The sequence below is a fragment of the Molossus molossus genome, unplaced genomic scaffold, assembly GCF_014108415.1.
Source record: "Molossus molossus isolate mMolMol1 unplaced genomic scaffold, mMolMol1.p scaffold_m16_p_7, whole genome shotgun sequence".
Classification (NCBI taxonomy): Eukaryota; Metazoa; Chordata; class Mammalia; order Chiroptera; family Molossidae; genus Molossus; species Molossus molossus.
Genome location: NW_023425401.1, coordinates 22215159 through 22236787, shown reverse-complemented (window position 1 = coordinate 22236787; position 21629 = coordinate 22215159). Strand labels below are relative to the sequence as shown.

General features: G+C 36.8%; 1 protein-coding gene across 1 annotated transcript in view; it reads right to left on the bottom strand.

Annotated features, from left to right (window-relative positions):
* CRPPA (CDP-L-ribitol pyrophosphorylase A) overlaps positions 1-21629 on the bottom strand; it is a 227408-nt gene that overhangs the window by 109123 nt on the left and 96656 nt on the right. The window contains exons 7-8 of the mRNA XM_036246752.1: positions 3950-4042; positions 3387-3479 (exon numbers count right to left, since the gene is read on the bottom strand). Coding sequence (XP_036102645.1) covers positions 3387-3479; positions 3950-4042 — 186 coding nt within the window. The remainder of the gene's footprint in view (positions 1-3386; positions 3480-3949; positions 4043-21629) is intronic.

Sequence of the window (21629 nt, the reverse complement as noted above, 5' to 3'; positions counted from 1 at the left end):
AATAAATGGTGATGGGAAAATGATACAACAAACCCAGCTGTCTGATCATTAATTTCTAAGCCAAGAACTCAATTAATAACTCACTCTTGGCACTTCTGAGTTTTGTTTAATTTAAGTAAAAGCCTATGTTCTTTCGTAGTGATTTTTATATCAGAAATTTTATGAAATTACCGTATTCTAATACATTGAATATATTATTTTATCTATTCAAATATGTGTTCATCATTATTTAAGTAGTAAACAAAAACACATGATAGGAGTAGAAAACAGAAAACTGAACATGTCCCATATTGATGGTTATTGTATCGGATGAGTACAAAAAAGAGCTTTCAGATAATCCTCTTGAGAGCCACCATCTGAAGAGGTGCTAGCAATACCATGTACCCCTGGGATTTGCAAAAGAGAGAAGGCTAAGAGTAACAGTCAACTCAGGATAAAGACTTTGGCTCCATAACTGACTCGAAAGACTAAACAGCATCAGAAATCTGAAAAGGAGTCTCAAACATAATTCCTGCACTGTTAAACTTTACATAAGAAAGTATTGTTTTTTTATGTTTATAAGGTTTTCTTGTTAAAGATATAGCAAGGGTTCTACCTTTTTTAAATTCCTTTGTGCTAACTAGTCTTAAATTTTTTTTAAAAGGCATATCTTTTTTCTCTTTCAAGTAGAGAATATTCTCCTAGTATAAGGTGTGACTGTTATCTGAATACATGTTTCCAAAGACCTGCAGTTAAAAGATTGTGTGATACAGAATAGATTCTCACAGATACACTGAGAGACAGGATACTTACTAAGTGACCCCATCCAACCCTCTCTGCCCACCTCAATGCTGTCATCGATTTTGGCCCCTGTCATCAACACTACCAACAGTCAATCTCAAGCTGCTTGTAGAAATTTTGAAAATTCTGATAATTCAATGAAATTAAGTTACATCTACCAAAACACAGGATGTCATTATGTTGATCAAATTAACATTGGTAAATTCCTTCAATCATACTCAACACCATCAATAAATAAGAACTTGGCAAAATTACACAACTTTAAATATATAAAAAGAAAATAAGAATAGAGGTCCAAAACAGCACGTTGAATATCAAAGTATTAATAAAGGATATTTTTTACAAAACTAAAATTGTCCAAAATATTTTGTAGAAATGATCACTGGAAGGAAATCACACTATCATACAATGTTTACAAAATTTGCAAAAAAGTTCATTTTTTTCAAACATAACATTTTCTTAAATAGAAGATAAAATAAAATTATTTTAGTAAATATCTTAATTCTCTTAGGATAAAGTTCCAATTATTCTTCCTACTCTTTCAAGTGAAATTTTGTTCCTTTCTTTAAATGGTTCTTAAAGCAGTAGCCTCTACCTACCTATGCGTTTATCTCAGATAACAAAGACCCCCTACATTAAATGTTTCCTAACCCCTTTCACTCTCATAAAAGCCAGGGAGAATTTGACATTGTAACAATAAAGTCTCATGTAATAAAATCTAACTATGCTAAATATCCTGAGGATACGGAGTCTAGATATATTCTGCTGACATTTTCCTCTTAATTTTAATAACAACCTTAATATCAGCACACTGAGTCTACCTGTGCAATAAGAAAACAACAGGCGAACACATATTGATTGTGGATTGACAACTCTGCAATTTAACATAAATCTTTTACAGTGTTCATAGTATGTAGATTTATAGTATACAAACTTATAAAACTATTTTCACACAAGTTTTGAAAGGTATTTCCTCCCTAAGTAGAGAATTGCCCATCTTTTCCCTTAGTTTGATACAGAATTCCAGGTAGTGTGTGTGTGTGTGTGTGTGTGTGTGTGTGTGTGTGTGTGTGATAAAGAGGCAGAGGAAAAAGGAAATACCAACAGTGACACAGATTCCCACGCACCTGGGCGCCTGTCACAACTGCACTGCCACTAAGAAAGTCACTGATGGGGATGTGTTTTGTGATAGATCTGCTATGCCAGGTGTGAGAAGATGGTGAAGTACTCAAAGGGAAGTACCTAATACAATGTTGCAAATGTATGACTGATGCTTGGGAATCAGATAAAAGCAGAAAGTAAACTCTGAGTCACCTCATCCAAACTGGAACTAAAAGGAGCTAGACTATTAAATGAAACTAACACTGTGTGCCTGCCAAGGGCCAAATACTGTGATATCAATGACACTTTGTGTGCATTCATTTTAATCCTTAATGATTTAAGAGGTAGGGTTATTAGCCTCATTTCTAAAATGAAGAAAGCAAGCCTCATAAAAGTTAAGAAACTTGATCAAGGAACTAAGGTATTCTGAGTTCCAAGCCCTTGCTCTAGTCTCAGCACTGCACTGCCTCTTGATAATAATATCTGGGAACATGGACTGAATGAAATTTCTAAGGAAGTTATAATGTAGACAGAGAAATAGAGAAACAAACACAGAACTCTGAACTTACCACTATCCTACAGATCCTTAAAGCCTTCCAGCACTGAGTACTGAGTACTGTTTTAAAAACCTCGATTAAAACATCTGTATTTCTGTGAAAATCCGTCACATGTGGAACTTGGGTTTCCATAATCAGCAGGACCCAAGGAATTTATCTTTGGGGCATATAACCAAACACAACAGGACAGTGAAATAAAACCCCTTCAACTGCTCATTTGTTTCTACTTGCACTGTCTAGTCTAGAATTACCTATTTCTAGTGCAAATTATCTTTATTCTGTATTAATGATCTTACCCAACGAGAATTCAATTCCCACACTATGGAACAGACCTGAGCTTTAGAAACTTGGCAGTTGCTAAGAACTTGTGTCAAGAATTTCATGTTTGGAACCCCTTCCCACAGCCCAGGCTCGGCTCCTCAGGCAGTGTGGCAGGCCTGGCCTCTGGTCTTTCTTCTTCCTGGTGTTGCTCCCTGATGTTTCCCTCTTCCACACGAGTAAACTCTGTACTAAACACACACTGTTACTCTGCTACAGAAAGCTCTCTCCAGCGTTTGATGAGCTATTCTTCTAGGAACTCCTTGGATTTGTTGCTACTCTTCGCTCTCTATATAACAGAGAGGATGGAGCAACCGAAGAGTGGATTTTCTTCAGCTGATTTTTTCTCTCATTTATTTTTTTAACTTCAGGATTTCTTCTCTAATGGCATCTTGGAAATATGCTAAATAAAGCTCTTTCACATAATCCAAACAGCTAGTCAACATAGCAATGCATTCTGAGATTGTAATGAAGAAAAAGAAATGAAACTGGTTTCTAGGCTGAATTACATTATTTTCCAAACCTGTCAGGTCAGCCAAATAAGAGGAGGCAGTCAATAGAATCATAGTAAGAGAGTGAGCTCAAAGGATGCATATGTCTGAAGAGAAAAATCTGTATTAATTCACTTACTGAAATAACAACAACAGGATACAAAATGGAAAAATTACTCTCTTTAAGCAAATTCAGTAATTTCTGGGTTTCTTCAAATTCAGAGGTCATAACCTAAAAGACCAGAAAAATAAAAGGAAATGAAAAAAAGTTCTTAAATTATTTAAAAGTTAATTCAAGGAGAAAATATGGAGAACTTTACACAATCATTCAAAATATTTATAAAGCTCAATTTTAAATTTTCAATCAATTTTAAAGAATACTCATAATTTTATACCTATAAAATTTGTACTATTTATTAATCCAAACCTGTGTAGTCTTATCTGCTTTATACCAAGTACAAAACTGAAAACACAGTCTAAAGAAATATCATCATCTTCACATTATGGGAATTAGCTGCTAAAAAATGCTATTTTTCTATTTTAAAAGACAAAAAATAAAATTTCCAAATATATATTAAATAACACAATTCATCTATCAAAATATTAAAGTCAAATATTTAATAATCAAGAAACTTAAGTTCTCTTCCCCATTATATTTATAAGCTCCTCGAGTGCTTTCAGCCATTTGTATTTACTACTTACATTCACACAAACAAAACTGTAGCACTGCTCTAGGATGATCTGATGAAGATGTCTTCCAGCATGACACAGAGGCCCAGATGTGACTTTCACATGCTAAGAGAAAAAAAAAAAACAGAGAAGGAAAAAAAGTTTACAAATTAGATAGAAAGACCAAACATGAACATAAACAACTGTGTTAACAAATGAACACAAAATTGCTGTGGGCACAGAGAGCCAAGAACCATATGTAAAAACAAAATAATTCAGGTTGAAGTTTATGAGGCTACCAAGAAAAAAAAGCATTGGAGCTAGTCCATAAATAATGGTTATCATTTTAGTGATCGAGGATATTGGGAAATTATTTCAGATAAGAAAAAAACGTAGAAAGGACACAGGATCTATTCCAGTAGAGGCAAGCAGCCTGTTTTTTCCTTACACAAAGAATGTATTGCAGAGAATGTTGGAATAAAACTGAGAGGTTGGTTAGACAGGGATTGTTGGAGGATTCTGGAAGCATGTTGAATTACAACAATTACAAAGAATAGGTTTAACAAAACTCGTAATGACTAGAAGCAGGAAAAGCAATAAGAAATTGTAATAATATGTGATAGAGAAAGAGTTGAACTAGGTCAATGATAATAAGATAAAGAAGAAACGAAGAGATTATTTCTAGTCGTAGTCCCAGCCTAGATTTAGAAACAATGGTACATATATGACAAAAATTTGCCTAATAAGATTTTTATTCCATAGGGTTCAATATTCTAATTAATTTCTATTTTTCTACTACAACAATATAAACAACTTAATTACTAAATATTGGATCTGCTATAATGTTATCTCTGCTATAATAATTCCACAGGAAGTCACATTTCAGTAGTTAATATTTGCATTAAGTAGGGAATGCTTTACAATTTATAATTGTAAAAATATACTGCACATTCCTTAGTAACATATAAAACTCTAACTCTTAATTTTTTAAATTAAGAATGTATAATTTGCCCTGGCCAGTTTAGCTCAGCGGTTAGAGCGTCGGCCTGTGGACAAAAGAGTCATGTGTTCAATTCTGGTCAAGGGCATGTACCTTGGTTGAGGTTTGGTCCCAGCCCTGGTCGGGGTCATACAGGAGGCAAACAGTCAATGTGTCTCTCTCACCTCTCTCTCTCTCTCTCTCTCTCTCTCTCTTCTTCCCTCCTTCCCTCTCTAGTTGAAGATAAATAAAAAAAATATCCTCGGGTGAGGATTAAAAAAAAAAAAAAGAATGTGCAATTTAATATATATGTATATATTACATGAATGTGTGTGTAATTCCTATTAGATTAAATATAAAATTGTGATTTGTCAGTCAAGTACTCTAAACCTACATGTATTCTATGCAAATCTTAACCACCCAACTTTACTCTTTAACACATTCTTAAACTCTAAGGCCATTTTCCTCTGTTGTCACAAACATGGGCTTATTCTTGCCTGAGATGGCCATCCCATGTTGACTTTAATATAAATATATACTTGTTTCCTTAATAAAGCTATGATAGATACATATATTTCTTAAACTCAATTATTAACAGTTAATAAATATAACATAAGCTCTTAGAAAATAGGATATAGAAAGTGTAGTGCCCAGCCACCGTATTAGTTATTATTAAAATGTATTTGCTCTGCTATTATGTGATTAATTAAAAACTCCAATTAAAAGATAAAGTCATTTATCAACTAATGTCCACAGACTAAGACAGAAATGCACACAATATTTTTACAAAAGGTATTAAATATTAGCATTATTGTGGTTTAAAAAAATACACACAAAAACAAAATTACAATTTTTTTCCTTCTTGAAGTAGAGACTCTTTTGATAATTGTTTCCAGCTAAGCATAATTCTTTTACTTGGTCATACTGTTTTCCTCCCAAGCAGAAACAAATAGTATTTTCCATGGTTGAGTAAAGAACTTTAGATTTTACCTAAATATAGCAAAGGAGTCTCTGACACCTTTAATAAACAGAGGCCGCATTAGACAATGCTATTAGGTTGTTTATGAAAGAGTTCTACGGCATCATCTTCTGCCCTCATTCCGAATGTTTCCACACTCAAACACAACAAATGGAACAATCTGCTGGCTAGAAGAACTCCTTGTTCTGTAAATATTTTGGTTCAAAGAACATTTAAACAAAAATTGAAACAACCTTCCAATGTGTTCACTAAAATTAAAGAAGCATACGAAAAATGAAATGAAATCCTTTCCTTACATCATAACAAATAAGAATGCAGAAAAGATTTGGTATTAACGAGATGCAAACATCTGCATATGCAGAATACTATTTAAAGCATGAATTTGAGAAAAGAAGATCGGTTGTCAACAAATGTTTCCCGTTTCAAGAAGTTATAAGGCTTAACTAAGGCTAAAGGCTTTGGTTCACGTCCCATGAGTCAGAGGTTCAAAAATGTGTTTCACTTTTTACAGACAGAATATGTTGGCTGGATCATCTCTGACTCTGAATCCCTCCATTTTTCACCTCCCTCCTGTTCAAACAATGGCACGAATGTGGGTATAAACAAGGGACTTGAGAAAGAGGCACTTTCCTTCCACTCTGTAAACAGCATTAAGAATTAAAAGCCTATGACTGTCTTGGGCTGGAGTGTGGGGAGAATGCGGAGGCACTGGTCTAAGGGTCCACAGTTTCAGTCATGTAAGATGAATACACTCTGGAGGTCTACAGCATGGTGACTGTAATTAACAATATTGTATTGTATACTTGAAATTTACTAAGAAGATAGAGCTTAAGTGTTCTTATTTTTTAAAAAAGGAAGAAAATGGTAACTACATGAGGTGGTAGATGAGTTAATTAGCTTGATTGTAGTGATCATTTCAAAGAGTATATGTACATCAAAATATCAAGTTGTATACCTTACATGTATACAATTTTTATTTGTCAATTATACCTCAATAAAGTCGGGGGTGAGGAGGGAGTCTTTCTATGTCTTTGTTGTTGTTGTTAATCCTCACCCAATGATATTTTTCCTATTGATTTTTTTAGAGAGAGTGGAAGGGAGGGAGGGAGGGGGACAGAGAGAGAAACATCGATGTGGGAGAGACACATCAATTGGTCACCTTCTGCACATGCCCAGACCGGGGCCCAGGATCAAACCTACAACCCAAGTATGTGCACTTGATAGGTAATCAAACATGTGACCCTTCAGTGCACAAGTCCATGCTCTAACCACTGAACACACTGGCCAGGGTGCAAATCCAGATTTTTGAAGGGAATCTTCTGCAGCTATGACTCCTGCCAACTGAAGGATGAGACAGGGCCATCAGCTCATCAGTCACTGTCTTGATCACAGTTGTCTCTGGCCTGTGGGTGCCTTGTCTGGACCTCCAGCTAGAGGACACAGCCAGAGCCTCTCCATCTTTTTTAGACATCTTCACTGGAGATACTTCTTTAAGTAGTACTCACTATTTTCATTTTTGAGTTGACAATTAAAATTTACCTCATGGTTATTTTTAGACTTTCGTGGTGGGTTTGTCCGCCTAGCATTCGGCATTTGCTGTATTATTTTTATTTTTAGATTTTTTTCAGAATTAACTTTAAAGCATCCTTTGTGGTTACGAGCGTGGCCTCTGGAGCCCCGCTCCCTGGGTTTGCGCTAGCTCTGCAACAAACCTGCAGTGAAACTGCAAAAAGCCCTGTGGCTCAGTTTCTTCATCAATAAAAGAAATATTTCAAAATTGTTAGGAAGATTGGCTAAATTAGTAAGTGAGAGTTAAGAATTAATTATTTTCAGGACTTCCTCCCTGTAGGTTAGCCTCCTAAAACCATTAGAGATAACAGCTACATCTTTTAGGCAAATGAATCTCGGTGGAGTGTTGAGGTAATAAATGAACCAGGTTCCTATTCTGTCATGTTAAATGAATATCTGACCATCAACACTGAGCTGCTGGATCATACCAGTGGCCACCACAAGACTCAAACTCTAGCTGTTGGATATACCAGAGAAAGTCTTGATATTCTCCCCATCCTAAATGCTGGGCAGGCAGAACAGCTCTAGACCAAGGCTCTGCCATAGGGCTTCGGTGGCCCAGTCCCTCATCACACTAGTGAAAGGGCTACAGTATCCCTAATAATGCAGTTTAAAAGCCACTCTGCACAAAGATTGGAGCCTCATATTGAGCCTTGAAGATCTATTTGCAGTGCTACATAATGCACTAGATGCTGTCTCCATTCCTGAGACCATGGACTTAACCCACAATCATCACTGTTCTAGAAAGTCTAGAGTCGCTTGTGAATGCTGTCCTGTCATTCACTGTTGTTTGCTTAAATACATGTAAAGCACTAATAACCATCTTTACACATATTGCTATATTAAATGCTTGCTATTATTATTCTACTCACTTTCATTTAATTCCACCTCTGAATGACACTTGAACACATCAACATATCTACATTATCCCTTCACATTTTATAACTTGCTTTAACTGAGGCTTTACTGTTTGTTTGAAGAATTCTGCACAGATTCTGAAAATTATCTTATGGAAATCACAAAGCAAACCTCTGCATATAGTATTGTATATTTAAAGTATCTGGCACCATAATATAGTATGGGTAAAAAGGCTGAAACACCAAACTTGAAATAACCTGTTTGAGATCATATAACCAGTAAGGGGCAGTTCTCATATAACCAGTAATGGGACGGTCAGATCCACATACTTAACCTCCAAAGTATACTGGATGTCAGTTTACTCCAGGTGACTACTACCTCATCACAGAAGTCACAAGACCTTTCCAGGTTCCAAAGTCAACTGAGGAGAAACACCTCATCTGGAGAAAGTCATCTGAGTACTAAAACGTTGAATTGCTGCCATACATAATCCCCTAACTCAGATCATGTTCCGGGTTCCTGGACAGGGAGGAATGGATCTAGGAAAGTCCTCCCACTCAGATTTTCAGATTTGATCCTGGAAGAGTCAAGTGCTCTGAACGTCCCAATACACGCTGAGCAGCTGGGGATGGTCGCAGGAGTGATATTTGTGGTAATATTGCCTTAGTGAAATTCTGTGTGCATCCCTCCCTCACTGTTAAAATTCCCTTTGAAGGCCCATTACTGTTCTGATGCAAAACCACAGGTATGTGGAATGGAAAACAATAGACAATCCTAATAAACCTGAGCACCACCACAAAAAATTCAAGGTTCCATGTTATCATGTAGATTATACCGCCAAAAGCTAGATAAGTCTAAACAAAAAACAAAGCTACCAAATGCACATTGACTCAAACTTATTTGTTCCACTGAGTTTTACTACAGAATGGTATAGGACATATAACGAATGGATAATACTGCAGTAGATGAAAAATGACTGGGGGAAACTCATATAAATCATATTTGGCAGGTGTATTTTATAAATACTATCCATTTTTTAATTCTGTAAATGACAGGAGGATATGTTAAAAAGGAATGGGTGGCAATATAACCTCTTTATGTTTCTTAGTAATGCATAAAACATTTACAAGTTGAGAACCGACAAGCTGACATAAACAAATCTTGTCTTAATTTAATGAAACAGTCATGAAACATACAGTACCCTATCCACTGGTGGATTAGTTTTATTCATTCAACCAATAAATATGAATTGAAAGCTCTGAGCCAGACACTCGATTGTGACTCTGGCAACAAACTAGACCAAGTTTCTATCGTCACGGAGCTCACGTCATACTGGGAAGAGGAAATAAAGTTTACACATGTGTTTCTCCAATTGCAATATGCTAAGAATCTCGGGAAATTTTAGTAAAAATACAGATTTTTATTCTATTAGATGTGGTGGAGAATCTAAGAATCTGAATTTATAACAAGCTACCAACTGATGTTGTTATAACTGGTCCATGGACCACACTTGGAAGTAGCTAGAGGTTAGATAATTTGAACTCACCTTACTCTAAAAGTTCTCTTTTGTTTTCAGTAGATATATTTACTGAGGAGTGTGATTCCATGTAGCAATCAGAAGATAACTTTGACTGTGACTCTACCATAGCTATTACCTTCTGTAGCCTCTAAAATAAATTACCTGCGTCTTTATTAAATCTATCAGTTTGGCAAACATAAGTGATTAAATTTAAAAATTCATTACTTCAACTGGTTTTTTTTTCCCTCAAATTCTTGCTAAATTTATACCATAATCTAATTTACATTTATAAAATTTTAACTTTTTCTAAGTGATACAGACACTGCCCAGATGTATACAAAAGTATAATTAGAGCCTGTTTTCCATATATAAAGTAGGTCCTAATAAAGTATGTGCAAGTAAATTATACTCTAGTCAAGATTTCACTAATTTGAAGTTACTAATTATAATCCATACCAACAAATATTGTTTCCTATTTTGCGTTATAGATTATTTAAATAGTCTACTAAAGACTATAGTTTATTACAATTAGCTATGTATTCATTTTAAATTACAAATATGATATATATAGTTTTACCCCCAAGCCATTGTGTTATAAAATAAAACAGGTTATATTTGCAGTTCTTAACTGTGGGCAACTTTGTCCTTAGGGGAAACTGAGCAATGTCAGGAGACGTTCTCAGTCGTCACAGTGGGTTGGGGAGTACTACGGGGCCTGGTGGGTAGAGAAGCCAGGGCTGCTGTTAACTATTATAGAATGCACACACAGGGCAGCCTCTAATGCAAAGAATTAACTGTGTCAAATGTCAACAGCACAGCTATTGCAAAATTCAGGGTTAGATGGAGAATTCCAGTTTTTGGTCTTCAGCACTTATTCATGAACCAATAACTGACACCAAAAGCAGTGACATTCTGGCAACTTTAAGACTTTAGTATGGTAGTCATTCTTTCCATGGGAAGTACTAACATTGAATTTTATCACACAAATGTTTTAGTGCAATTTTTGAATGACACTGTACTGCAAATGTGAGAAGTGTGTCAAAATGGCTAGATGAGGTATGTACTAAAAACAGATTCTGAGCTACATAAATTCCATCTGCTACCTAGTTTTAACACTGTCTCCAACTTTAAATTAGATAGGAAATAAGCAAGAAAACTAAAATCAGCTGTAAACATGTATAGGACACTTAGTGAAGAGTTCTTCCACATATAATCACAAAGGTATTATGCACCATAGTAACTTTCAAGGCATGTTTGATACCACCCCCATGGTTACACAATTCAAATACTACCATTACAATTCTTCAGATCCTACATAGTAACAAACTATTTTTTCTGAATGTATTTTCCTCTCAAATAAGAACTATAATTGCAATAATGACATATAAAATTAAATTTTTATCTCACACAACTTTCCATTCTGAGTTACATATTAGTCATCTATTAAAATATATATCATCTAGCCTATAGATCAAAAATACTTTTAAATAGTAAGAATAAATTACATTTTGAACAAAAATATAATCACGTGACTTATTTCAGAAGTGTGTGAACATGTGTACCCCTCAGGATATTTTTAAACTAGTACATTTCTAGATAATACAGCAAGGTAGATTCATATGTTGATACTGACTCTTGTTCCAGATTCTAGAGAATAAATCCTGGAGTGTTGTTCACGGGCCTAGCTCCTCGGCCCTCTGTCATACTGCTGTGCACTCACCTCGCCCCTACTGTCTCCTCTCCTGACAGAGGGCTGCGGGCCACCACCTACCACAGCCGCTGACTGCAGTTCACCTAATCTCTGCAACATCTGTGATTCCCACTCTCTTCCCTCCTTTTGTGAAAACAGTTTTCTTCTGGTTGGGAAATCAATTAGAACTTCATGGGTGTTTGTGTTCTAAGCTTCTCAACTGTGTACATGATTGATGGACGCCCAGCGGCTACCTCTTTATCTCCAGAAACATATTTGGCTGAGGTCCAGGTGGAGAGATATTCCAGAAGCTTTCTTATTTGTCATTCTATCACCATTAACCACAACTATTTATCTGGCTCCCACCATATGGGCAAGGAACCAGTGATAAAGAGATAGCGAAAGAGAAGTACAGAGCAGCGCTAAAAGTAACAATAAAAAGCAGGACGTGCAGAACCGCACCACTGTTGGTGAGTAGTCTAAGAAGTCCGAGCAGAAAAATGGGGACAACTTCATGGAAAGAGTAATATTAAACTAAGCTTCAAATAAAACATAAAACAGACAAGTAGAGATAGCATTCAATCCAGCAGAATGCTAGAGCTATTATTTAGCTAAAGTCACTAGAACAATAGAATAATCTACTTTTTGGTGTTATGAGGCAGAGTTACCCTGCACACAAATAGTTGAAATAAAATACATCTTCAAACTCAATTATTAAAGGAAACATATTAATTAATAGGTAGAAGATAATATTTTTAAAACACGGTTTCCTGTATTTGGAACTGGAAAAAAAATCAAGAAAATAAAATCACAGTGAATAAGCTATGCAATTATATATCTCAGTTTCAATAGCACAAGAAAATTAGTAAACACATACTCATCAAAATCAATTGTTGAAGATTAAAAGCTATAATTCGCAGGCCAAAAAGCAATTTTCTCAGGTTTTTAAAAGGACCGTCCTTTGAAACATATACTTACCATATGTGTAAAATCAATTAATTTCCTGAATTAGAAGACCTGATTTTTATAAGTACATGTCCAAAGCTAGATCTTGGCTATTGTTTCGGTTTGTTTGTTTGTTTGTTTTTAACTCAGTATAACAGCTGTCTAGAACTTTTGAACAAATACCTCACTGCTAAGTGAACAAAGATGTAGAATATCATTTTTACAAATTAACCATCTGTTTTTTTAGAAACACTATTTCAATATATCACTGCTTCTCAAAGATATAGACAGATATAAAAGGTGAAGATATGTTAGGTATATAAAGAAAAAATAGAGGAAGTGACATTTAGGAAGAATTATCCTTACTCCCATATTAATAATCATATTCTAAAATCATGACAACCAATTAGAATAATAAACTCTTAATTTTATTAAATACAGCATGAACATAATTAATACCATCCCAAGCAACTAGGTGGTCCAATAATTTTGAACCTTCTTTTTACCTCTGGAAAACTGATCAGGAAATCTGGCTAACATCCCAAATAAACGGAATGGATTTAATTGGATGGTCTTCAGCTAATTTCTGTAGTCTTGTACATATACCAAAACCAAAGCAATTCCAATTTTGTTGGAATTGTTCAGAGTCAGAGGCCCAATGGGAGTGTTTACAGTGTTATTTCACTGTTTTACAGTGTTCAACTTCAAAAAATAAAAAATCTTACATCTCTAAACTAACATATTATGTTATAATATGTGTCAAAATAAGCACAAAATAACCCTGTTTTGAATGGGTCTTACAATGCTGCAATGGTTTCATTTGTTCTGTTTCTTTTATTTCTGCCTTTCTTCATTTGCTATTTTTGATGCTTTGTTTGATAAATATGTCATACACCGAATTCAGTTAGGTCTATAAGAAAAGGCAGAGACTCATATGCTGGATACAACCTTGAGGGCATTAGGAAAAATAAACTAGGTATCACAGACAGCCTCAACAAAACCAAAGCATGCCTTACACCCAGGAAAACAAATGATTTTCAGACATATCCTGCTTGCCATTTGTGATTACACAAAACAATAATTAAATTATGTGCTCCAGGAAACAGGAAGAAGTGGATAATCAAAATACACAAAAAGCCCCTATAGTCTCCATTTGTCCAAAATATAGATCAGCGTTCATTTATTTTATTATAGGAATGAAAATTGGGTTGAAGTAACATGTGTTTTTAGGGCTAATGTGATATCTGAAACCATTTAAATACTACATGTCTTCTATACAATTTTAATTTTTTTCTATGAAAATTTCTTTTCTATTGAATTTATTGGGGTGACGTAGGTCAAAAAATTATATAGGTTTCAGGTGTACAATTCTATAATACATCATCTGTATTATACAATTTTACTTTTAAGGAGTAGCACTCAACATAATCTTTTCATAGAAGTAAATTGGATCATGTCATCATTCTCAGCTAGTCTTCTAGCACTTCATTTTGCTCTTTGGACAAAATATAAGCATAGTATGTTACTGACAATGGTGACTGTCGCCTATATAAGCTTAATATGACCTAGGAGGCTGTATCTAGGCCTGTCCCCATCTCTATCCTTGCCTCCCACCCCTCTACAACCCTTCCAATCATATCATTCCAGCCCTCTTACTTAAGCCACCATGAACAAAGGTCTTTATGTGCCTTTCACACCCCACTCCATCTGAATTTCTTTTTTTTTTTTTTTTTATCCTCACCCGAGGATATTTTTCCATTTTTTTGTACAGATAGAGTGGGAGGGAGAGAGAGGAAGGAAGAGAGAGAGAGAGAGAAACATCGACGTGAAGGGACACATCGAGTGGCTGCCACCCGCACGACCAACCAGGGCCGGGGACAAACTGCAGCCAAGGTACGTGCCCCGAGCGGTAACCAAACCCGGGTTTCTCCAGACCGCAGGCCGACGCTCTAACCGCTGAGCCAAACTGGCCAGGGCTGAATTTCTTTTTAAAGAACTAATTTCTGATTTACCTTTCACACTAACTAAATGTCACGCATGCAAAGTCATGCTAGCTCACCACCTTCCACTTTCACTTCAAATCATTTTGCGGGGCTCTCTTACATAGGCATAGTTTACTTTTTCCGAGGAATAGTCAACCACCATTTATAATTAGACATATTTTTGTATTTTACTGTTTTATCCCCAACTGAACAGTATGTTCTTTGAGGACAGAGAATCATATTTGCTTAGTTCAACTCCCCATATCCAATAACTACATCTTGATATACATTTATTCGTTGGTCAATAAATGAGTCAAGGAGCTAAAAAAAAAAAAAAAAAATGACCACATATTCCTACTTATGAATTCCTTACTACTCTCCGCACAGTATATGGCACAAAGTATTCTTCAATGTGTGTTGAGTCAGGAAGAAATGAGAGGCATTCTCTTCCCGGTGCATCTCTGGAGACTATCTCCAATGTAGGTAGGTTCTGTGAAATACCTCGAGCTCTAAGAATTCACAGAATGAACAGAACAAGCCTGATAATAAACCCTTGAAAATTAAGTATGAGATTGAAATTTAAGAAAAGTGCATATGTATGGAAGGGGGGGGAGGTGTCCCTTACCCAGTTAGTTCCTCCTTCTACTTTTTAACAACCTCTTCCATGCATTTGGTGTGTATCATTACATTAAGAGTTTAGATATTCTAAGGTATATCTCAACATGCAGCCAAGCAAACTCTTCCTTTGGTTTCAATGAGAAACATTTTTTCTTTTCATGCCAGGGAAACAATCCCCCACTGTGTGCTGAGCTGCTCACCCCCACACTGATCTTCCCTACAGGTGCCTGGATTTCAAGAGGGGTGACTTCATCCTTTTCGTATGTTCTTTTCAAGTGAGACAAAAGCTCTGGGGGGTAAAAATGTTCGAATCAGGATTTGCTGTTTGTTTGTAAGTTATGGGTTGAAAAATGCCAGAAGATAAAATTGCCCTTTATCAGGAGAGAGAAAAATTATATAAAACTAGATCATTTCTTTCCTACGGGGACTTCTTTCTGGCCTTAGGTAGAAATCAAAATAAAAAATCTGTTGTTGTTTTTCTTTTATTTCCCCTTTGCTTAGAAGAATAGTAAGTAGTAGAAATTATAATGAATCAACAAGCTCCGACATTCATGACTTATGCGATCTTAGCAAATCATTAAACCACAAGAATTCCCTAATTCTATTTGAAAATGTGGGGAAAGTCGTAAGTTATTCTGAAGGATGAGGTACGTGGCACTGTCTCTGGCATGCAGAAGGCACTCCACAGCTGTCAGAGTTGCTGACTATGAGAAAACATTCTGATAAGCCCTATCTGGTTTAACAATTTTTAGGAAATCAAGATGCCAGGGCAGATTTAGAGGAAATGAATGACATCTCCTTCCAAGGTCAACCAAGATTCTCTGACTGAGTTAACAGGACACACACAATACATTTTTATAAGTTCTACAGCATTTCTTTCTTTGGAACATCTGTACACTTCTTGCCTGTTTGTTACGCAAATAAAATTCCTAAGATGAAGTCAAGCCTAATTTTTACAAATTCCAAAGTTGTTATCTGTAATTATAGATAAATTAGATGTTTAAAGTTAAGGAAGAGAGAATTTTAAGTGCTTAAAAACTAAAATTACTAAACACAGCATACACACAGAATAAAGGGGAAGAAGATTATGGAAATATAGTTTTTAGTTCTGAAATCTTTGCAGATTCCTCTATAAAATAGTAGAAGAAGGACTTCAAAAACCTATCGATAACATCTACACAAAACCAACATTTGGTAGGGTTAAACTGCCAGGAAGGATGAGGAGCCACACAGTTTAAGAAACAGTACAGGAGCCTGGCTGGTGTGACTCAATGGTTGAGCATTGACCCATGTACCAAGAGGTTACTGGTTCCATTCCCGGTTAAGGCACATACCCAGGCTGTGGGCTCGATCCCCAGTGGGAGGCATGCAGGAATGGCCAATTGATCTTCTCTCTCATCAAAGCTTCTATCTCTCCCTCTCCCTTTCTCTCTCTAAAATCAATAAAGAAAAAAAAAAAGAAACTGTACAGGATAAAATGGAGGGGGGGGTAAGGAGGAAAAAAGAAAAAACAAACAAACCCACAGCCCTGGCCAGTCCAGTGGTTAGAGCATCGGCCCACAGACTGGAGGGTCATGGGTTCGATTTCCGGTCAAGGGAACCTACCTTGTTTACAGGTTCAATCCCCAGCCTCAGTCTAGGTAGTGTGGAAGGCAGCCAGTTGATGTGTCTCCTTCATGTCAATGTTTCTCTCTCTCTCCCCCCCCCCCCACCCCTCCTCAACTCTGTCTAAAAATAAATGGAAAAATATCCTCAGGTGAGAATTAACAACCACCACCAACAAAAATAATAATAAAAAACCGCTCTCAAATCCTCATCAGGTACTCTCAAGACAGTTTAGCAAGCCAATCTGGAAACAGAAAGATCATGGAGAATCCTTCGTAGGGTTCCATTCAAAGTTGAAAACAAAGGCACCACATCGTAAAGGTTCTCACTTTCCTGGGACATATGGAGTACTGGAACCAAAGAACATTCAATCTAACAAAGCAAAACCCCTTCAAATCAAAGTGCCAGACCTAGAAGAACAGATGGACAGAGGTGCAGCAGGAGCGAGAGAGAAGATCCAGGTACAGGAGAAGGGCGGCAGGTGCAGCACGCACGGCATGGCCATCTTGCCCATCTTCTCCTGGAAACAACTGAACCAAGAGAGTATGCCACCAGGCCAGAAAGAGTACTATGACCCCTCCTCCCTCCTAAAAATAAATAGAAATCTCTTAAAAGGAGAACTAGGACAGGATCAAAAAGAATCTCACATAAATTTAATATAAAAAAAATAAAAGAGTAGCCCTGGCTGGTTTGGCTCAGCAGTTACGACGTCAGCCCGTGGACCAGAGAGGCCCAGGTTTGGTTCCCGCTAAGGGCACGTACCTCAGCTGCAGTTTGTCCCCAGCTCTGGTTGGGGTTGTGTGGGTGGCGACCACTCGATGTGTCTCTCTCACATCGATGTTTCTCTCTCTCTCCCTCCCGCTCTATCTGAAGATACATGCAAAAATGTCCTCGGGTGAGGATAAAAAAATTAAATTAAAAAAAATAAAAGAGTAAAGAGCAAAATGATGTCCTTATAGCAACACATGCACATCAGACAGATAAACCCACCATTTCATAAGCTAAAAGAAATGAAGGACATGACAGAACTACAAGGCCCAGAATCGGAATAAATTGGAAACTGATGAGAAATGGAAAATTGAAAAATAATGTTTCAGAAATGAAGGGTAAATTAGAAAAGATAGAAAATTGAATAAATACAATAGATAATGCTTGAAGGTAAATACAAGTATGAAATGAAAGTATGAAAAGTTTAAAATCAAAAAGTCATTGAAGAAATCCAAGAGAAAGCATTCACAATAAAGATGGACAAAAAATACATAACCTTCTTGCAATAGAAATTTTTGAAAAAGAAAACTAAAGCAATGGAACAGGAAACACTAAAAACAGTAACGCCATAGAAAGTTTAATGAAATAAAAGACGTTAAATCACACAAATGAAAAAAAGAACATACATTGTATACATAGGAATATCAACTAAAATGTCCAAGACTGAGAAAATTCTAGTAAAAATATTGGAATTTAAAGAAAAAAAAAAAGTCCTCAGGCAAATAGGCAAAGAGGCCAAGTATTCATAAGACAAATTCTAATTTTCATCACATTTGATCAAAATGCTTTATGATAAACACAATGCAGAGGTATATTTAAGATGCTCAAAAATTTTCTGAAGACAGAATGTTTTTCCATCTAGCCAAAATAAAGTTGTAGATTTTCAGCCACAGAAAAATTCTGTTCATATGCAAGAACTTGGGAATACTTTATTCCAGAGCCCTCCCAAGGAAATCCACTGGAGGATTAGTTTCAGCGAACCAAAATGATTTGCAAAATATGAACAAATGGCTTCATGAGAGCATTAAATATTTATTTCTTTATGGATCTAAGAATAAATAATGGTTTTGAGAGAGATATTGCAGTATATAATAACATATAGGTGGGAGAGTATATAAAATGTGAGAAAAGTTTGCTATTATCTTACAGGTATTAACTGGGAGTTTAAAAATATCAACTCAAATTAGATACTGAAAGAGGGAAGGTAGGAGAAAGAAGAAAGTAGTTAATATCAATGTTGCCCAGAACAGAGAACCAATAGAAAACAGCTAAAATATTAAGGTTCATAAATAAAAGACAATGGTATTTTATAACAATAGTAATCATAGAGTCATCAAGTGAAAGGGAGAAAGAAATACTTAATAAATGCCAATAATTTTGTCTCTGGCAAATACAGGCTATGTGAAGCCGTTAGCATGGTTTTCTAGGGGAAAAAGAAAACCCACTCAACTATGTAAAGAAACCTAAGAGTTATGAACAGAATCCTGTAAAAGAAACTGAGGGAAGGAAGACAAAGTCACAAAAGAAGAATGAGAAAAGGAAGATGTTAACAAAATCCACAGCATGAGATTGTTTTCAAGAAGAAAGTATTAGACAAGAGAGTCAAGTCCTGCGATAGGTCAAGGTAAAGACTGACCGCTGCCTTGTGGACTGTGCACGGGGAAGCCGCTGAGGACCTCGCTGGGGGCAATTCCTATGAGGGGTTAAGGTAGGAGTCAGGTCACATTGGACTGAAGAATGAGAAGGTTATTCTAAAGAAGTCTGGCTTCAGAGTAACCTTGGGTTAAGAGAAACTGATTTGTTTGTTTGTTTTGTTATAATTGAGGGAAGGAACTGGAAGATGTTGTAGGTGGATAGAGGGAGGGCAGAGGAGGGAGGGGAAGCCGAGCTCCGGAGAGGAAACAGTCTTACTAAAAGTATGGCTGCAGATGCAAGACTCCCGAGAGGTTCGGTGCCAGGAAGACGGGATGTGTAACTGCTCTGAAGTCGAAGGCAAGACCATACCTAAGAGTGTAGGCAAAGATGGTAGGGTTACATCCGTGGCTCCCATCTAAAGGTCATTTTGCCCCTCTCCAGCCAACATTTAGCAACGTCTAAAACATTTTTGGTTGCTACACCTAGGGGCTGGGGTGATACGGGCATCTCTGTGGTGGAGGCCAGGGATACTGCTAACCAGTGTCCAAAGCACAGGCCAGAGCCTCACAACGAAGAATCTTCTAACCCAAACGCCAGCAGTGCCGAGGTGGACAAACCCTGGTTGGCACTGGAGGAGAAGGGGGAGCTAACTATAGAATCGTGGTTGCTTCCAAACAGTCGGTGCTCACTAAAGAAGGGGGACCAGTGTTGTTAATGGCAACAATCTTCACTGTGGTATAATTTCCCCCAACAGTACCAAGATGGAGGAAGAGTAGAGAACTGACAAGTGTGACTAATACGCGCATGGGATTTTACCAAGCGGGTGCATTCGAAGGTCAATGAAGAGATCCATGATCCACCGAAGTGATGGATCATGGGTCTAAGCTCGGTAAGGAATGGTAGAGAACAAAAGGTAGCTGAAAGAAAGAAAAAAGATAGGGAGCCTGGCGTTCCCTATACATTTGAAATATGTGCAGTTGGAGTAATATAGTAAAAGATATGAAACGACAAAATACGATGGTCAGAATTTTAGAGATAGTCTTAGAATTTACTTTTCAGTACAGTGAAGATGATGGCAATATCCAGACTGGGCCCATGGGTAGGGGATGAGGTGCACTGAAAAAACTGTCACTGGAAGTGAGAAGGACAGTATCTGAGAGGCAGGATGATGAAAAAAATCACAAGAGCCCAGTAGACACAATGTGCATCCCTAAATCCCATGTCATCTTGTCACTACAAATATATAGGAGAAGCAGTAATAAAAAGTGAATATTATAATAATTCTAACCAAAGAATCTAATATTAGAAAGGGTCTAATATTAGAAAGACCAATCAAGGAATTAGTCACACGGAATCCACCAGCTGGGTGCTCAAGAGTTCATTAAAAACCCAGCTCTCTAGCCCGGGCCGGTCTGATTGTCATCGTCCCATCCACCGAAAGGTTGCTGGTTCAATTCTCGGTCAGGGCACATGCCTGAGTCTTGGTAGGGGTAATGAAGGAGACAGCTGATTGATGTTTCACTCTCACATCGGTGTTTCTCTCTCTCTCTCTCCCTCTCCCTTCCTCGCTCTAAAAATCTATTTTAAAATCTCAAAAAACAAAACAAAAAAATCCAGCCCTCTAAATTTAGGATTGGTTGATAGCCAGAGTCCCAATCATATTCTTTCAGGGCCCTGTCTTACTGGTTTTTGCATTGATTGGATAAAGAATGAGTGAGATTATTCAAGAGTAAAAGGCCATTTTTGAGGCAAAAGGGTCCTTCAGTGGGTCAGGCAGTGGCACGTTACCTGCAGTTAAATACTCTGCAAGGTACTGCAGTGAAACTGGGGCCCGGAACTCAGAACAGAATCCTAACAGGTGCACCTGATATAGAAAGCAGAGAACAGATGCTAAAATTTTCAGGGATGATGGGGAAGTGCCCGGAAAGTCGCTGGGTAAAAGCAACACCAGAGACTGTAGTAGAGCCTTCATGGCTAAGAGACAGCTAAGATGGCAGTTACCTTCTTCTCGGCTCTGGGTTGTTGCTCTGATGCTCCTGGCAGAACTCGGCACTGCCTGCTTCATCAAACCACCTGAGGGAGCTTGCTAAGAACTCAGATTCCAGAATGTATCCCAGATTACGGTGCATTAAATTTTTACATATTCCAGGCAACTAAATTTCTAACAGTTCCTGCATCTAGTACAGGACTGAAGCTTGGGAACTGATAGTATCTGCTACTTAATATTGTCATGTCTGTTCTCAACCCGTCCTCAGAGGTTTAATTATTATAGTTCATATTCATCGGAAACTCACTACAAGCCAGAGGCATTTCTAAGCACTTTATATATATTTTATTTTATGCTCCCAACAAATTTACCATGTAGATGTTATTAACATTTTCAACTTAAGATAAAGAAATGAGGCAATAAAGTGACATCTAAGTACAGGCAGTCTCTTTCCTACTATGACATCAGAATAAAACTAGCTAACAAAAGAGAACTTTTCCCTTCTGCTTTTACAGTTTTATCCTGTGTATTGTTAAAAAGTCATTACATGTTCACCAAGCTCTGATTGATGGTGATACA